Source organism: Rattus rattus, chromosome X (assembly GCF_011064425.1).
Source record: "Rattus rattus isolate New Zealand chromosome X, Rrattus_CSIRO_v1, whole genome shotgun sequence".
NCBI classification, from domain to species: Eukaryota; Metazoa; Chordata; class Mammalia; order Rodentia; family Muridae; genus Rattus; species Rattus rattus.
The window spans coordinates 4,862,577-4,878,502 of NC_046172.1; the positions used below are offsets into that span (position 1 = coordinate 4,862,577).

General features: G+C 38.8%; 1 protein-coding gene across 1 annotated transcript in view; it reads right to left on the reverse strand.

The window, feature by feature from the left end:
* The window catches only part of Efhc2 (EF-hand domain containing 2), a 196,301-nt gene that overhangs the window by 158,730 nt on the left and 21,645 nt on the right, over window positions 1-15,926 (reverse strand). The window contains 1 exon segment of the mRNA XM_032890363.1: window positions 8,987-9,175. Within this exon segment, the coding sequence (XP_032746254.1) occupies window positions 8,987-9,175 (189 nt within the window).

The following is a 15,926-nucleotide window of genomic DNA, read 5'->3' on the forward strand; positions in this document are numbered from 1 at the left end:
TGTGGAGCAAACTAACTTTTAGCTTGGCCTATGATGGCCTTCTTTTTCTTAGCTAAAATCAATGACATCAATGGCCTTTTCAGAGGTGGGAAATATTAAGAAAAATTGTTTTAGCTATTTGAATCAATCATCCCAGTGCTAAAGGTTTTAAAACTAATGAGGCTTTTTTAAAAGAAGCATGACTGGCATTTTAGTTAAAGTAGTTCTGTGTAGTAGAGGGTTGCCTGCTTCACATGGATTTTAGCATCTAGACAGTCATTGGTAGCAAACCTCTTAGTAACTCCTAGCCCACAAATGAGGCAGTTTAAAACTTCAATATTAATGTAAAAAGTTCTGATGAACAAAGCATAGAAATGCAAAAAATGAAGAAAAAATCAATACTACAAAGCTTTTCACTTCAGGCTCAGTGTGGATCACATGGCACAACTATTGATCCTAATATTTTTTTATCGGATATTTTTTATTTACATTTCAAATGTTATTCCCTTTCCCGGTTTCCTGGCCATAAACCCCCAACCCATCCCCCTCCTCTAATTCTATAAGGGTGTTCCCTTTCTCAACCACCCCCCTTCCCATCCATAAGTCTGTCCATGTGTAGTCTTTGGGTAGTTGCTCTGGTTGACTGGTATCGTTGTCCTTTCTCTAACTCCTCCAATGGTTTGCTGCTAGCACCTCTGTATTTGTCAGACTCTAGCTGTGCCTCTCAGGAGACAACTTTATCAGGCTCCTGTAGCATGCACTTCTTGGCTTCATCAATCTTATCTAGTTTTGGTGGCGATATATATATGCTGTATACCCAGGTGGGGAAGGCTCTGAATTCTTTCAGTCTCTGCTCCAAACTTTGTCTCCATACCTCCTATGGGTATTTTTGTCCCCCCTTTTAAGAAGAACTGAAGCATCTGCACTTTAGTCGACCTTCTTGAGCTTCATGTGGTCTGTGGATAGTATCTTGGGTAATTTGAGCTTTTTTTCTGAGGAACCTCCAGACTGATTTGCAGAGTGGTTGTAACGGTTTGCAATCCCACCAACAAAGGAGGAGTGTTCCTCTTTCTCCACATCCTCACCAGCATCTGCTGTCACCTGAGTTTTTGATCTTAGCCATTCTCACTGGTGTGAAGAGGAATCTCAGGGTTGTTTTGATTTTCATTTCCCTGATGACTAAGGATGTTAAACATTTCTTTAGGTGCTTCTCAGCCATTCTATATTCCTCAGTTGAGAATTCTTTGTTTAGCTCCATACCCCATTTTTAATGGAGTTATTGGGCTCTCTGGAGTCTAACTTCTTGAGTTCTTTGTATATTTTGGATATTAGCCCTCTATCAGATGTAGGATTGGTAAAGATCTTTTCCCAATCAGTTGGTTGCCATTTTGTCCTGATGAAAGTGTCCTTTGCCTTGCAGAAGCTTTGCAGTTTTATGAGGTCCCATTTGTCGATTCTTGATCTTAGAGCATACAGTGCCCATGAGTTCGAGGCTCTTCCCCACTTTTTCTTCCTTTAGTTTGAGTGTATCTGGTTTGATGTGGAGGTCCTTGATCCACTTGGACTTGAGCTTTGTACAGGGCGATAAGAGTGGGTCGATTTGCATTCTTCTACATACTGACCTCCAATTGAAGCAACACCATTTGTTGAAAATGCTATCATTTTTTTCCACTGGATGTTTTAGCTCCTTTATCAAAAGATCAAATGTTCTATAAATATTTATTTAAACCCATTTTGTTCATAACTTCTGTTTCTCTATGTCTCTGTTTAGTTTCTGTTTCCATCATCTATCCATTGAAGAGAATGCAGTGTTGAAATCAACTACTATAATTGTGTGAGGTGCAATGTGTTCTTTGAGCTTTAGTAAGGTTTTCTTTTATGAACGTAGGTGCCCTTGCATTTGGAGCATAGATATTTAGGATTGAGAGTTCATCTTGGTGGATTTTCCTTTGGATGAATATGAAGTATCTTTCCTTATTTTTTGATGACTTTTGGTTGAAAGTCAATTTTATTTGATATTAGAATGGCTACTCTGGCTTGCTTCTTCAAACCATTTGCTTGGAAAGTTGTTTTCCAGCCTTTTACTCTGAGGTAGTGTCGATCTTTATCACTGAGGTGCATTTCCTGTTTCCTGTATTCAGCAAGATGCTGGGTCCTTTTTAAGAATCCAGTCTGTTAGTCTATGTCTTTTTATTGGGGAATTGAGTCCATTGATGTTAAGAGATATTAAGGAATAGTAATTGGTGTCTCCTGTTCTTTTTGTTGTTAGAGGTAGAATTACGTTGCTGTGGCTCTCTTCTTTTTGTTTCATTGCAAGGAGATTACTTTGTTGCTTTTCCAGGGATGGAGTTTCCCTCCTTGTGTTACAGTTTTCCTTCCATTATCCTTTGTAGTGTTGGATTTGTAGAAATATATTGTTAAAATTTGATTTTGTCATAGCATATCTTGGTTTCTCCATCTATGTTTTGTTGCATGTAGTAGTCTGGGCTGGCATTTGTGTTCTCTTAGGATCTGTATGACTCTGCCCAGGATCTTCTGGCTTTCATAGTCTCTGGTGAGAAGTCTGGTGCAATTCTGATAGGTCTGCCTTTGTATGTTACTTGACCCTTTTGCCTTACTGCTTTTAGTATTCTTTCTTTTTTCTTTTTTTTTTTTTTTTTGGTGCATTATGTGATAGGAAGAATTTCTTTTCTGGTTCAACCTATTTGGAGTTCTGTAAGCTTCTTGTATGTTTATGCATGTCATTCTTTGGGTTAGAGGATTGTTCTTCTATGATTTGTTGAAGATATTTACGGCCCCTTTCAGTGGGGAGTCTTCCCTCTCTTCTATACCTACTACCCTTAGGTTTGTTCTTCTCATTGTGTCCTGGATTTCCTGGGTGTTTGGGGTTAGGAGCTTTTTGTTTTACATTATCTTTGATAGTTATGCTGATGTTTTCCATGGTATCTTCTGCCCCTGAGATTCTCTCTTCTATCTCTTGTATTCTGTTTGTGATGCTTGCATCTATAACTCCTGATAACTTTCCTAGGTTTTTCATCTCCAGGGTTGTCTCCCTTTGTGATTTCTTTCTTGTTTCTATTTCCATTTTTAAATCCTGGACAGTTTTGTTCAATTCCTTCACCTGTTTGGTTGTGTTTTCCCTTAATTCTTTAAGTGATTTTTGTGTTTCCTCTTTAGGTGCTTCTACTTGGTTACTTGTGTTGTCCTGTATATCTTTAAGTGAGTTGTTTATGTCCTTCTTAATGTACTCTATCATTGTCATGAGATGTGATTTTAAATCCAAATCTTGCTTTTCTGGTGTTTTTGGATATCACGTATTTGCTTTGGTGTGACAAATGGTCTCTGATGATGACAAGTAGTCTTGGTTTGTGTCGCTTAGTTTCTTGTGCTTGCCTCCTGCCATCAGGTTGTCTTTGGTGTTAACTTGTCTTGCTGTCTTTGACAGTGGCTTGACCCTCCTGTAAGCCTGTGTGTCAGCACTCCTATAAACCTGTTTTCTTACAGCCGAATTTGTGTACAGAATGCTGCTCCTGGGTTTGTGTGTCCTGAAGCCTCCAGGCAGGTCTCTTGGAGAAGAAGAGTTGGTCTTACCTCTGCTTTTGGGTATGTAGACACTCCTGGCAACTGACTTTCGGCTCTCAATGCAGGCAGAAACCATAAGGGTCCTGCTCCTGACTGCTCCTAGGTCCCTGTGCCCAGAGGGGACAGAGGGCACTAGGACAGGTTCCTCTTGGGTCAGGAATGTGGGCAGAAGTAGTTTCTCATCTGAGCTCTCAGGAGAGTCCAGCTCTCTCCCTCAAGTGATTTTGGAGAGAGTTGTAGGACCAGTTCAGTTCCAATCCTATCATCATTTAATATGTTATTTTGTTAATCATGGCATTTTTGTATTAACTCTTATAGCAACTATTATTCAGCGAAATTGTTAAACTTAGGAATCAACTTAAATGGAGAACTCAAACCAAGTACCTCTCTCAATTTATATGCACCCCTCACCTGATGAAATGAGTGGCAAATAGCCATAGCTATAAGAAACAAGGAACACAAAGTAAACAATTTTAAATAGTCACATTCCAACCTGAATAAAACTGATAGTCCACCTGTAAAATAATCAAGGCATATGAATGAAGGACTGGCAATATGTATTCTGGCAGGGACCATGTGGGATAACACATACTGGCTCTTTTGATGACTGCTAATAAAACTTTCTCTATTGATCAGGTGATGGTCGATCAAACCAGAGTATTTTGATGGTCACCTTTAGAATCACAGATAAAACTGTAATGTTATCCTAGGCTGGGACCCACAAAAATGGGGCCTGAAACAGGGATTTATCTTGTTGTGGGGCATGTGGCCCATCACACCAGAGGAATTGGCACAGAACTTGGTGAGGTGGAACATGCTTAAATCCCATAAATCTGAAACTTGAGATCAGCAGTAGTGGAACTAACTTCCTCCCTGTTTCCATGCCTGCCTCAGAGCACTAACCAAGCAACCCCCAAACAGTTAGTCACAGTTACATGCTAATGAGGCACCTCAGTAGCCTTAGCTTTTAGCCAATGACCTTTTCTTCCCTGGATATTCTCATACCCTTCCCCCCAAAAATATAAAACCCTTGGATCACCACAAATAAAGTGGATGTCTTCACACCCATCTCCAGTAAAGAAATACAAACAAGGTAAGATTATCTCAGAGAGCTGTTTTCATTAAAGATAGTCAGAGAAGGCCTTTGCTTATTTAAAGAGGCTGTAACACTAAGATTCTAATGTTAAGGTTTGATCTTGCTGTCTATTGTAATGCTAAGTATAGGTCTTCAGGACCTGGAATCTGCACATAAACACATGACCCTGCCCCAAATTATTTCCAATTGGTAATAAAGATGCCAACAGCCAATAGTTATGCAGAAGAGTCATAGGTGAGGTTTAGGTTGCCCAGGCTTTCAGGGAGAAGTGACCAAGATGAGGAAGAGAAAGAGGTGAAAGGATGGAGAGAGAAACCACCATGGGTTAGGTGAGTCATGAAAACATGGCCATGAAGGCTGGTCAATTGGAGTTAAGAACAGCCCAGATGAAACATAGTAAATAATAACTCTGGCTTATTGATAGGGATGTAGATTCCAATAACATAGAGGGTAGATAAGTGCCCAGCTGTTGTGCTGTTTAAGGATTATTGTAAATATAAAGGCTGTGTTTGTCTTTTATTGGGGACCTAAATGGTCAAAGTATGGGTAAAAACCCCAGTTTGGGATTAAATTTTTTGCAGCATTCAAGAAGGCTCCACTTTACCCCTTCCTGGCCTGGCAGTAAGCAGCATGACTCCTGGAAGGAAAAGGCATACTACGGACCCCATCCATTTTGGGCTTGTCCTGTCCTCTCTGAGCAAGTGTAAGAGTAGTGTCCAGAAACCTCATAAGTAGAGGTGAAACTCAGGACCACTGTGCCCTGTGCTCTCTGAGCTGGTTTACCAGCAGTAACCAAATACCCTAAGAGGAGAGACAGTACTACATCTTGAGAGAAATTTTTCTTTCTTATTTTTAAATTGGATATACTTCTTTATTTACATTTCAAATGTTATTCCCTTTCCAGGTTTCCTGTCCATAAGCTCCCTATCCCCTCCCCCTCCCCCATGAGGGTGTTCCTCCCCATCTACTCACCCTTACCACCCCTCCCTGACATTCCCCTGCACTGAGGGTCTAACTTTGGCAGGACCAAGAGCTTCCCCTTCCACTGGTGCCCAACAAGGCTATCCTCTGCTACATATGCAGTTGGAGCCCTGGGTCAGTCTTTGGGTAATAGTTTAGTCCCTGGAAGCTCTGGTTGGTTGGCATTGCTGTTCTTACGGAGTTGCAAGCCCCTTCAGCTCTTTCAATCCTCTTGAGAGGGATTTTTAAGGACTGAATAAAAGCACCAAAAGAAGGGGAAATAAGCCAAGCAAGTATGCATTCATAAAGCACGTTGAACACTGCCCTGACAACACAAGGGAGCCTGGGTCATTGCACATAATTGTCTCACCTTGAGAGAATGAAGCAGAAGCCCTTGGCTTTGATTAATCTTGTCAGCTCCTAGGGAAGGGCTGGAATATGTCTGGGTGCTTCAACTTCCATCAGCATGGGCAAGGCTCCAGAGAGGATTATAAGTATGGAAAAGCAGTCACTGCAGCTAGGGGCTGGGAACATACTTCCTAATATGGACCTGGGTGGGCAGCAATAACATTTACTACAGATACTCACTTGAATGTGGCCTCCAAAGAACTGCCTTCAGTTCTACTTTGTATTACTTGAGAGTATAATCTTACATATAACCCTGGGATAAAGAGCTATTTGAAAAGCTGGAAACATGTTTAAAGTGTCTCACTTTAAGAAAACAAATGATTAACAGGTGTTGACTTGTTTTGCTGAGCCACTAATGGAGGAAGCACTTTACGATTTGCTCTGGATATTAACTAGGATCTGTTGGGTAGCTCACAATCTTGTCAGGGCACATTAATATCTCATAGCCTTAGAGTCTCATTTAAAGCTCAATGAATATTTAATTGTTGTTGATCAACAAAATATGTAATGATGTGTATTTAGTCAGATCTGAAATGAGCAAGCTCTTCATTGTCTCATGCAGTCTGTGGCTACTATAATTCCACCTTCATGAACTTGTCTACATAATTTTATAAGTACTTACAGAAGTGAAAATTTGTCTTGAAAAGCATTATTAAATATTGACAAAATATGAAATAAAGAGCATTTTCAAAGTTACATGCAAGAGAATGGTGCAGGCTATATTACTCTTTCCATACTGGATTTAAAATATTGTCATCAAACTCCTTTTTACTTAAGAAGTAAAAATAGAATCTTTTCTTTGGCCCTTAAAAATTAAATATTCTATAAAGTACAGAACTGCAGGAACCCATGCATAACTGCTCCAAGTCAGTCAGCCCAGAAATTGTTTTTGAGCTTTAAGTCTACCAGAGAGCCAGACATGGAAAAAAAAATAAGGAAATATTGGCCCATGTTGAAAACCAATCTGCTTTCCAAGGGAAGAAGCCTCCCTGTGGTCTGTTACATCTCTTATAAGTATCAAAACTGGGCTTCAAATAACATGAGCTTTAACTGATGGATAATATCACAGATGACATGGGAATGTGTCACTTCTACCATATTTCAGGACATTTTGATTAGAATCAAAGTATTGCCAACTGGTCCATGTTAAACATACTAAAAAAAATAATCACTTGATAAATTGAGCATATTGTGATTTGAAATCTTTATCTAGTCCTGAATTCTTTTCAATTTACAGGGAGGGTCTAAGATAATATAACAAGTTCATTTTAGAGAACAAAGCATGAAGCTGTGATTCAGAATTGTTATAAACATGGTACATCCATAAGCTGCCCTATAGAAAATACCTGCTTCTCTTGGGTTTCTTTCCTTTGATCTTTGTCCCTACTATAGATACTAAAATGCTGATGTTGTCTATGGTCAATGGCAGAGTACTTGCCTAACAAGTTTAAGAACATGGGTTTAGTCCCTATCATTAGAGTGGGAGAGAGAAAAATAGATGAAAGGACACAAACTGCATTCCCCCTTTATTCAGCTATTGGCTTTATCTCTGTGTGCATTCTTTGCAAACATGTACCTTAAAAATTCATAAGCCAGGTGTAATGGTGCACATATGTAATCCATCCCTCAGAAGACAGAAGCAGAAGGATCAGGACTCCAAGACCAACCTTTCCATATAAATGAGTTTGAGGCTTTGAGTAATAATGGTGCATCTTTCTTTTACTTTAACAATTCTCATCAGCTCACACTACAGTCATTAGGCATGGAGAACTTCATTTAGTGTGCAACAAACAAAACATATTTTTCAAGTCCTATTTAATGCCTCATTTAGAACATACAAGACTAGTTAATGACCAAAATGGCATGGTTCACCTGACTCTTAGATACTCCTATGTAGAGAAAGACAGGAGATGAAGGTTGATATGCACTAGTTGGAAAAAATAAGTATCTAATACCCTACAACAAAAGTGCCCTGTCAGAAACAATACAGCAAAGATAATTTTTCTTTGTTTAGGGTGCCTCTGCTCTTGAATGTTTTTGTCTAAGGCTAAGCAGGAAGTAGCCTTGTCTAAAGGATACAAAATCAAAGTTGAATGGAAAGAATAAGTTCTAGATATATATCGCATAGCACAGCAATTACAGGTAATATTAATGTACTATATACTTACCAAGAGAGTAGATTTTAAGCACTCTTAACTGGGTAGGGTGACTTACACCTCTAATCCAGCACTTTGAAAGCAAAGGCAGCCCAAATTGGCTTATATGGTGTTTGAGACTATATAACCTAGTCTATATGGTTAGTTCTACACCAGTCAGGGCTACATGATGATACCCTGTCATTAAAAACAAAGCAGACAAACAAAAACAACTTCAAGCTACAGAAAAGTCTGAAGTAATTCACATGCTAATTTGCTTGAGTTAGCCATTCCACAGTGTGTACATATTCCAAAAACACACGTCATACATCCTAAATATATAGTCATCCCTTGGTATCCACATGGAATTTGTTCCAGAAATACACAAGAATATTGGAGTCCATTACATAAATAATGTATGCATAACACTTCCACATAGCCTCGTATATTCTAACTCATCTCTCTGAACAACCTATGATACCTAATGCAATGTAATCCTATGGAATTAGTTGCCAAGGAAATAGTTTAGAGAATGACACCAAACAAAAAGGTCCACATACACTCAACATAGACCACCCCACCCTAAATATTTATGATTGCAAGTTGGTTGAATCCATATCTATGGATCCTGTTGACACAGAGGGCCAATTGTGCACATTTTTATTTATCAACTTAGAAAAAAATTGAAAAATATTATGCACAAAGGCAATATGTATAAAAGCCAAAAGTGTTAAGAACCTTAATATACAATATTAAAGGTGCTGTTTTCTCACATCTACATGTAAAACTTGACATTTGAATGTCTCCCTAATGTCACGTGACTTACCTGCTTATCAAAAGCAACCCAGGATGGCGCATCGGTTCCATCTCCTTTGGGAAATACGCTGTGTTTAGGCTTTATCTTTTGCCCAGGTAGTAGATCTCCACCTATTCCAGGCTTATCCTCACTCACGAGCATCCTGACATTGTTGCAAAAGCCCCAATGTTGAGACCTATGGAACTTCTCCTTTCCTATCTGTGAGTACAAAAGACAATAATAGTAAATAAAAATGGCCAAAGTTACTCTTTTTTATTTTTTTTGCAATAAAGACTTTTCTAATATAAATAGATTTTTTTCCCATCACAAAACGTACATGAAATGTCAAGTAACTATGGGTAATATCTATCCATAAATTTGGGCCACATTTTAAATTCAGTTTATTTTAATTAATTTAAAACTTTGAAAAGCAGAAAGAATAAAGCTAATATTCCATGCTATTTACAATATTTCAGAATGATTAGTGTAAGTGAAGATTTAGAACACTGGTTTGCTAATTGGACTACTTTACTTATTTTCAAAGAATGCAAAACAGAAAAAAACTAATTATTTAAGAGAAGAAAGCCACTGCTTTTCACAGAAGCCTAAAAATTACATTTACCAAAACAGAAAACAAAATCTTTTCCTCGTCAACATTAATATAAAAGAAAATTCTTCACAGCTGACATTCTCTTAATTGTGAAACCTTGCCTCCCACCAGTTTTTAGTGATGTGGACAGAGAGAAGGCACAAGTAATGCCAAGAGTTGATAAAGATGACTCAGGGGTTAGAGGATGAGGTAAATCAGGCAGAGAAGAGATAGGACTATATTCCAAGCAAGACAATGAGAAGAACATTTCTGAGTGTGAAGACCAATAGATAGGAATAGATGGAAAAGTGTAGTAAAGCAGAAGCCAAGTTCAAGTTTGAAAGGAAGGTGCACTGGAATAGAATGTCCAAGAAGGTCCATAATGTAGAAAGCCAAATACTGAAATACCTTGAAAATCTCTTTCAGTAAGCTGGTCAACGAATCAGGCCATATTCTTGGTAATATACTAAAAGATTAAGTCATAACCTCCCTTCCCCTAAAAAGCTTTCCTAATGGTTCATACATGGAGCATGGATCCTGGTTTCCACAATCCAAAAGCCCCTGCCATTGTTGGAAGGCTTCCCTTGTTAACTTGACCCACATAACTTCACAAAGTGACCACATATATCCTCCCCTTTGATCTGATCATTTTCTCAGTTTGTAAGGCACCTTGGGGCCAATACAGAGTCATGCCCCTCATCATGTTCTATATAATTCCACTTTCCTCAAGAGTCAAGTAATGCCCTACCATATATTCATCTTTCTTATAAATATCATGTAAGCATCCACTCGGTGCTGAGTTATGTAGACTCCAGGGTTATGGCTTTGGGCAAATCTCAGCTATCTGTCATAGACTAGATGCCAGTCATACCCTTAGATTTAGTAATAGCTTCTTAGATATGACACCAAAAGGATTCAAGGAGGGGGTGTGAGGGGAGGACAGTGTAAGGGGGGACTAGAAGGGGAGTCAGAAATCAGGATGTAAAGTGAATTGATAAATTAATTAAAATATTTATATGAAATTTTCAAAGAAAAAATATATTATTAAAATTATTTTAAAATTAAAAAAATCCCTGCATACAAACATTGAGGCCCTATTTCCAAGTATGATGGTGGAGACTTCCATTCTATCTTCTTCCTTTCTATGAAGGGAGAGTAAAGTCTCAGTTTGATAGCATAATGCTGACTTAATTTTGAGCTTCTGACGTATTTCTCTAATTACAACCACCAAAAGCAGGCCTTAGACTCATAACATCGAATGTAAAAACACCATTTTGGCTTACCCTTTTTCTTACTATAATCTTTGACTTTTATAAAGTGGATCTAGTTTCCACTTTAAATATTTAGTTTTACTGGATTCAATTGGCAAAAGTATTAATTATATATGGATTTGTCGGACTGTGGATGGACTGTAGATGCTTTATTTTTAATCCTGAAGGTGACTTGCATGATGGCAAAGTTTGGCAATCCCTGACTCCCTGAGGCAAATGCCACAGAAATATGTTGAAGAAACTAAGAGAAGCTGGGCATGGTAAGTCATATATAATCCCAGCATTTGCGAGACTACAGTTTGAGACCAGCCTGAGCTACATGGCAAATTCCAGATCATCTTAGGCTGCAGAGTGAGGCCATATCATAAGAAGTCACCCAAGAGAAGAACAGGAACTTGGGTCAAGAAAACAGTCATCTTAGCAGCAATATAACCCTCAGAAGCTGTGTTGTTTCATGTATATGTTGGCATAACAAAGGTGCTAGGAAATATAGAATGAGGATGCTGAAAAGACATTGCACAGAAGATGGTAAAAACCCACACTGCCAAGGAATCAAGAGTGGCTACAATTAGTTAACAGTTTGCATACTCGGTGTCTAACTGCCTCTCCTTGAACTACGGGTTCATTTGTGAATCTGGTGCAGGAGCTAACAGCTTTCACTTCCCTGTGGATTCCTGTGTAGAGAAACCTAAAGATATTCAAGTGTTAGACATCACAGACAGGCAAAGCCTCCTCTGACCAAGAATCTTCCTCTGTCACAGTCTTCACACCCTCCCACCTGCCACCTTCAAGCAATCTGCCCTCCCTAACAGTGCTTTCTCCCACCATTCATTCCTGTACTTTAGATTTTCATGCTACCCTACCTTTCTGTTTGGCCTTACCTTGCCAGATACCACATAAATCTAGCTTTACATGGGCCAATAGAGCACTAACTGAACACACAAGGTGGAGATAATAATGTGACTTGGAGGTGTGACAGTAAAGGTGCTTGCCATCAACCCTGAGAACTTGAGTTTAATCCATAAAACTCCAGTTCTCTGACCTGCAGACATGTGCTACTGCATAATACTATACCCCACCTCCTCATAAATAAATATAAATAAAGCTATGAGCTCCACTAAATGGCTTTCCAGAAGCTATGAGCCAAAATAAACATGTTTCCACCCAACCCCCTACATTAGATATAGGCACAGAACTACAAAACTACTACACTGGGTGCATTGGAACCCGGGTGGACCAAAGCAGATGCCTGGAAGTAAAAACAATGAAAATATAGAGCATAAAGGGTTAATGTATGGCTAGATTAGATAAGAGGTACAGAAATATAGGCACATGGCTAATAAGTACAAATATTTTGGCCTGGGAAAATGGACATGTGGAGCTTTACATCCTGGGATATTAAACAAAACCCAAAAGTCACACAAGAATCCAGAGTTCTGGTTTGCCCATGTTAAGTTTGAGAAAAGCATGTAAAAATGTTAATTAGCAGGTGATGGTGTGAGTCTGAAGTCTAAAGAAGAGTTTAAAGCTAAATATAAAAATATGACACATGACAGCTGATGTCTAGTATTTAGGAAGTCTAATACTGGATTGAATGATGGTGCAGTAAAGAAATTCAAGATAGAAATTTAAAGTTTAAAATATCCCCGTGTTACAATTCAGGGAGATGGTATAGAATTAGCAAAGAAGACCAAAAAGGACCATCTGCAAGACAGAAAGAAAACAGGAAGGTTTAGTGTCAGGGAAACTGGAAAGACAGCATTTGAAAGAGGGCATGATTAACTGGGTTAAATGCCCAGGTGAAAATGAGCCTTGAGACTTCACCCTAAATTTGTCAACAAAGAGATAGTCACAACCTTGATGAAAATGCTTTTTGCAGAGTCACAGGACAAAATATCCTGTGAGCCATATGTTTTTGTTTTGTCTTTTTAAAATTATTCTAGGTAAGATATTGCAAATCAAAACTTTTGATTTTCTAGTATTTATAATTTCCTTAAAATAACCCAAGCCCAGAAGAATGTAAGAAATAAATAAAAGATTGTCAAAACACCATCTCTTATTGAAGTTTTTCCTGGCTGCTAGAAGCAGAATATTCTGTTCTTGCATAGATTTTCTACAGATGTCATGAAGGTCACCCTATCTTTAAATCATTTTACATACCTACCCACTAACTCCCACTAGTATTTCCAAGGCAAGACATAAGTACCTCAAACACAGATCATGAGGATCTTTGTCCTTGAAAGCAGCAGTGGTATGGTGAGAGGACAAGACAGTTCAGTGATTCCTCCATCTTGTATTCTTGCTGAGGCCATTTCAAGTTTAACTAGAATCTGATCTCTTTCATGGGGAATCCCATGAAAACTACCCAACTCTAGTCCAAGAAACAAAGGTGAGGATGTCCTGACCAACTTATCTAAGCTTCTGCCTGTTTGTGTGGAAGCCTCCAGCAACTTCTTTTTCTCAGCTTCTGTAGAAACCGCTTGTTTCAATCTACTTACCTCTATGAAGGCCCCTGAAGCTGCCTTTACAACCACATGTTCTGATGTTCTGGATACTGGGGTCACACCTAGGTTGTGGAACATTTGGGTGCAGTCCCAGCTGACTGGAATAAAGACTTTCAGATGACTATAAACTGTGTCTGACTAATCATTTCTGGTCAGTTATCTTAAACAGTATAAAGAGAAACAGAAAATTATACAGGATTTCTACTGGATCCATCCACACAACAAATGAGCCACAGCTTCATGTCCATAATTTCTAGATATCCATCTGTGTACTTAGTGTATTATATAATATTAATCTATTTATGTCCTTGTGTTTCATACTAGATTTCTTAATTCCTGAAAATAAGGATGACAGGGCTTGGCACAGATTCAACAAAAAAAAATCTATTGAGTCAATAGAATGTAAGTTGTGGCTTATTTTCAGATGGAGGTGATTGGATGTTGTCACCTGTTCTCTCCTTGTACACATTCAAAAGTGTGTACACACTTTGAAGTGGCTTAGACCACTTTACATTGAATACAAACATTTGGAATTCTGGGAAACAGAGCAGAACCGGAGTCTAAAGGCATAAACTTAGTAATATAAAGAATAAAACAGATAATAAGCATTTGATGCCATTCCCATTCAAGTTTGGCTATGCATACACCATATCCCCCAGAAGCACTTTCTATTCTCTAGAGGCCCTTCTCTTTAGCATCTCTAAATTGAGAATAGGAAAAAGTTCTTTATAGGACCATGTTTAGGACTGAGAGATTATCTGGGATTGTGGCTGTCTAATAGCACTGATTTTGTTTTCTTGGTTTTTTTTTTAAAGAAATGAATTAGACTTCCAATTAAAAATCATAATAATAGGGATAAAATTTGAAATGGAAATAAATAAAATAACCAATAAAATTTTAAATGATAATAAGAATAAGAGAAGAGATTACACAGTGGTTCAGATCACTGGGTGCTCTTACAAAAAATCAGGTTTTGATTCCACATGGCAGTTCACAACCATCTATAACCCCAGTTCAGTTTTGAAGCCCTCTTCTGGCCTCCTTGGGCATATGGTACTCAAACACAAATGTAGGCAAAAATACCCAGACACATGAATAAATTATTTTAATTAAAAATAATAATAAAAAGAACCAGTTCCTAGGCCCACAGTTACTCAGTGTTAATTTTTTTCTCTTCTCCAAATATATATTTTGAAATGTTTTAACACAATATGTATCCCTAGGGTGACCTGAACTTGAGATGCTCCTGGCTTTCAAGTGCTAGTATTACAGGTATGTCCAATGACATCCAGTTCTTTAAAATTATAAGTAATACAATGAGTATTTTATATCACTTTAGTTTCCTACTGGAGAACCCCTACCTCCCTGCTCAAACCGGTATAAAAACCCTGACTAATTGAGGTTGGGGCTCTCAGCATGAATGTGTTGCATTGGAGGAGTCTGAGGGTCAGAGCTTAAACCTGAATAAAGGCTTTTGAATACTGATTTGGGCTCCAGGTGGTTTTGGGGGACCCTGAAATCTGGGACTTGCCAGAATCCCTGAGACTGCCACCAGGATCCCCAACCCGTTAAGCTTTCATACAGCACCAATAAGTGTCTTTTGTACTCTACTGTCTTCTTTGTTAAAGGCACTTTTTCTCTAGTATGAGCTAGTCTGCAAGTGGTCTAAGGTCTAAGCAGACACCCTGGACAGCCAGCATGCGACTTGGGAGATGGTCCAGACCCACATGTAAGGGATTGAATCCTTCTCATGAATTTGAGGAGATGAAGTGGGTCACTCTGCCTGCACAATGTCTCACTTTTTCTTTTTCTTTTGCCTCCAGACCCCCAGGAGGACTAATATTATTGTTCTTTGTGTTCCTCTTTGTTGTCTGCCTGACCTGTATTCTTTTGACTGAAGTAATGAAGCAGACTCAAACTACCTCCCTAATTCTTTTTCTGGACCACTTTAAGGACGTTAAAATTAGGGCCAAAAATTTAGGGTTAGATATTAAGAAGAACCAACTAACTACTTTTTGTAGGAACTAATGGCCAACTTTTAATGTTGGCTGGCCACCAGAAAAATTGCAAGAAACAGAAAACTGAAACTAAACCTGCCACCTATTTCTATCCTGTTTTACAGGGCTCTCTTTTACAGAGGAAGAAGCCCTCTTTTTACCTCCCCCCATACCAGAGTCTCCACCAAGGAGCCCCAAACAACCTCTGAATCCAGCCTTGGGAAGCTAAGGCTGCCTCCTTGGGGAGCCAACCCCATACAAGGAGAACAGAGAAAACCTGTTCAATTGCTGACTCAATTGCCCTTTCCTTTAGGGCCCTAGGTCCCAGGAATGAAGCTGAAAACAGCTGATGCAATATTATCCATTTTTCCAATATTTATCTATACATTTTTGAGCTTAAGAACCCCAAATTCTCAGAGAAGCCCATACCCCTAATAGATTTATTGGATTCTGCTATTTTTATCCATCAGCCCACATGGGATGATTGCCGGCAGGTTTTACAGACCCTGTTCACTACAGAAAAGAAGGAGAGAATCCTGACAGAAGCTCAGAAACTGGTTTCAGGTGCCAATGGGACTCCTACTGCTGACCCTGTCCTAATAGATGCCA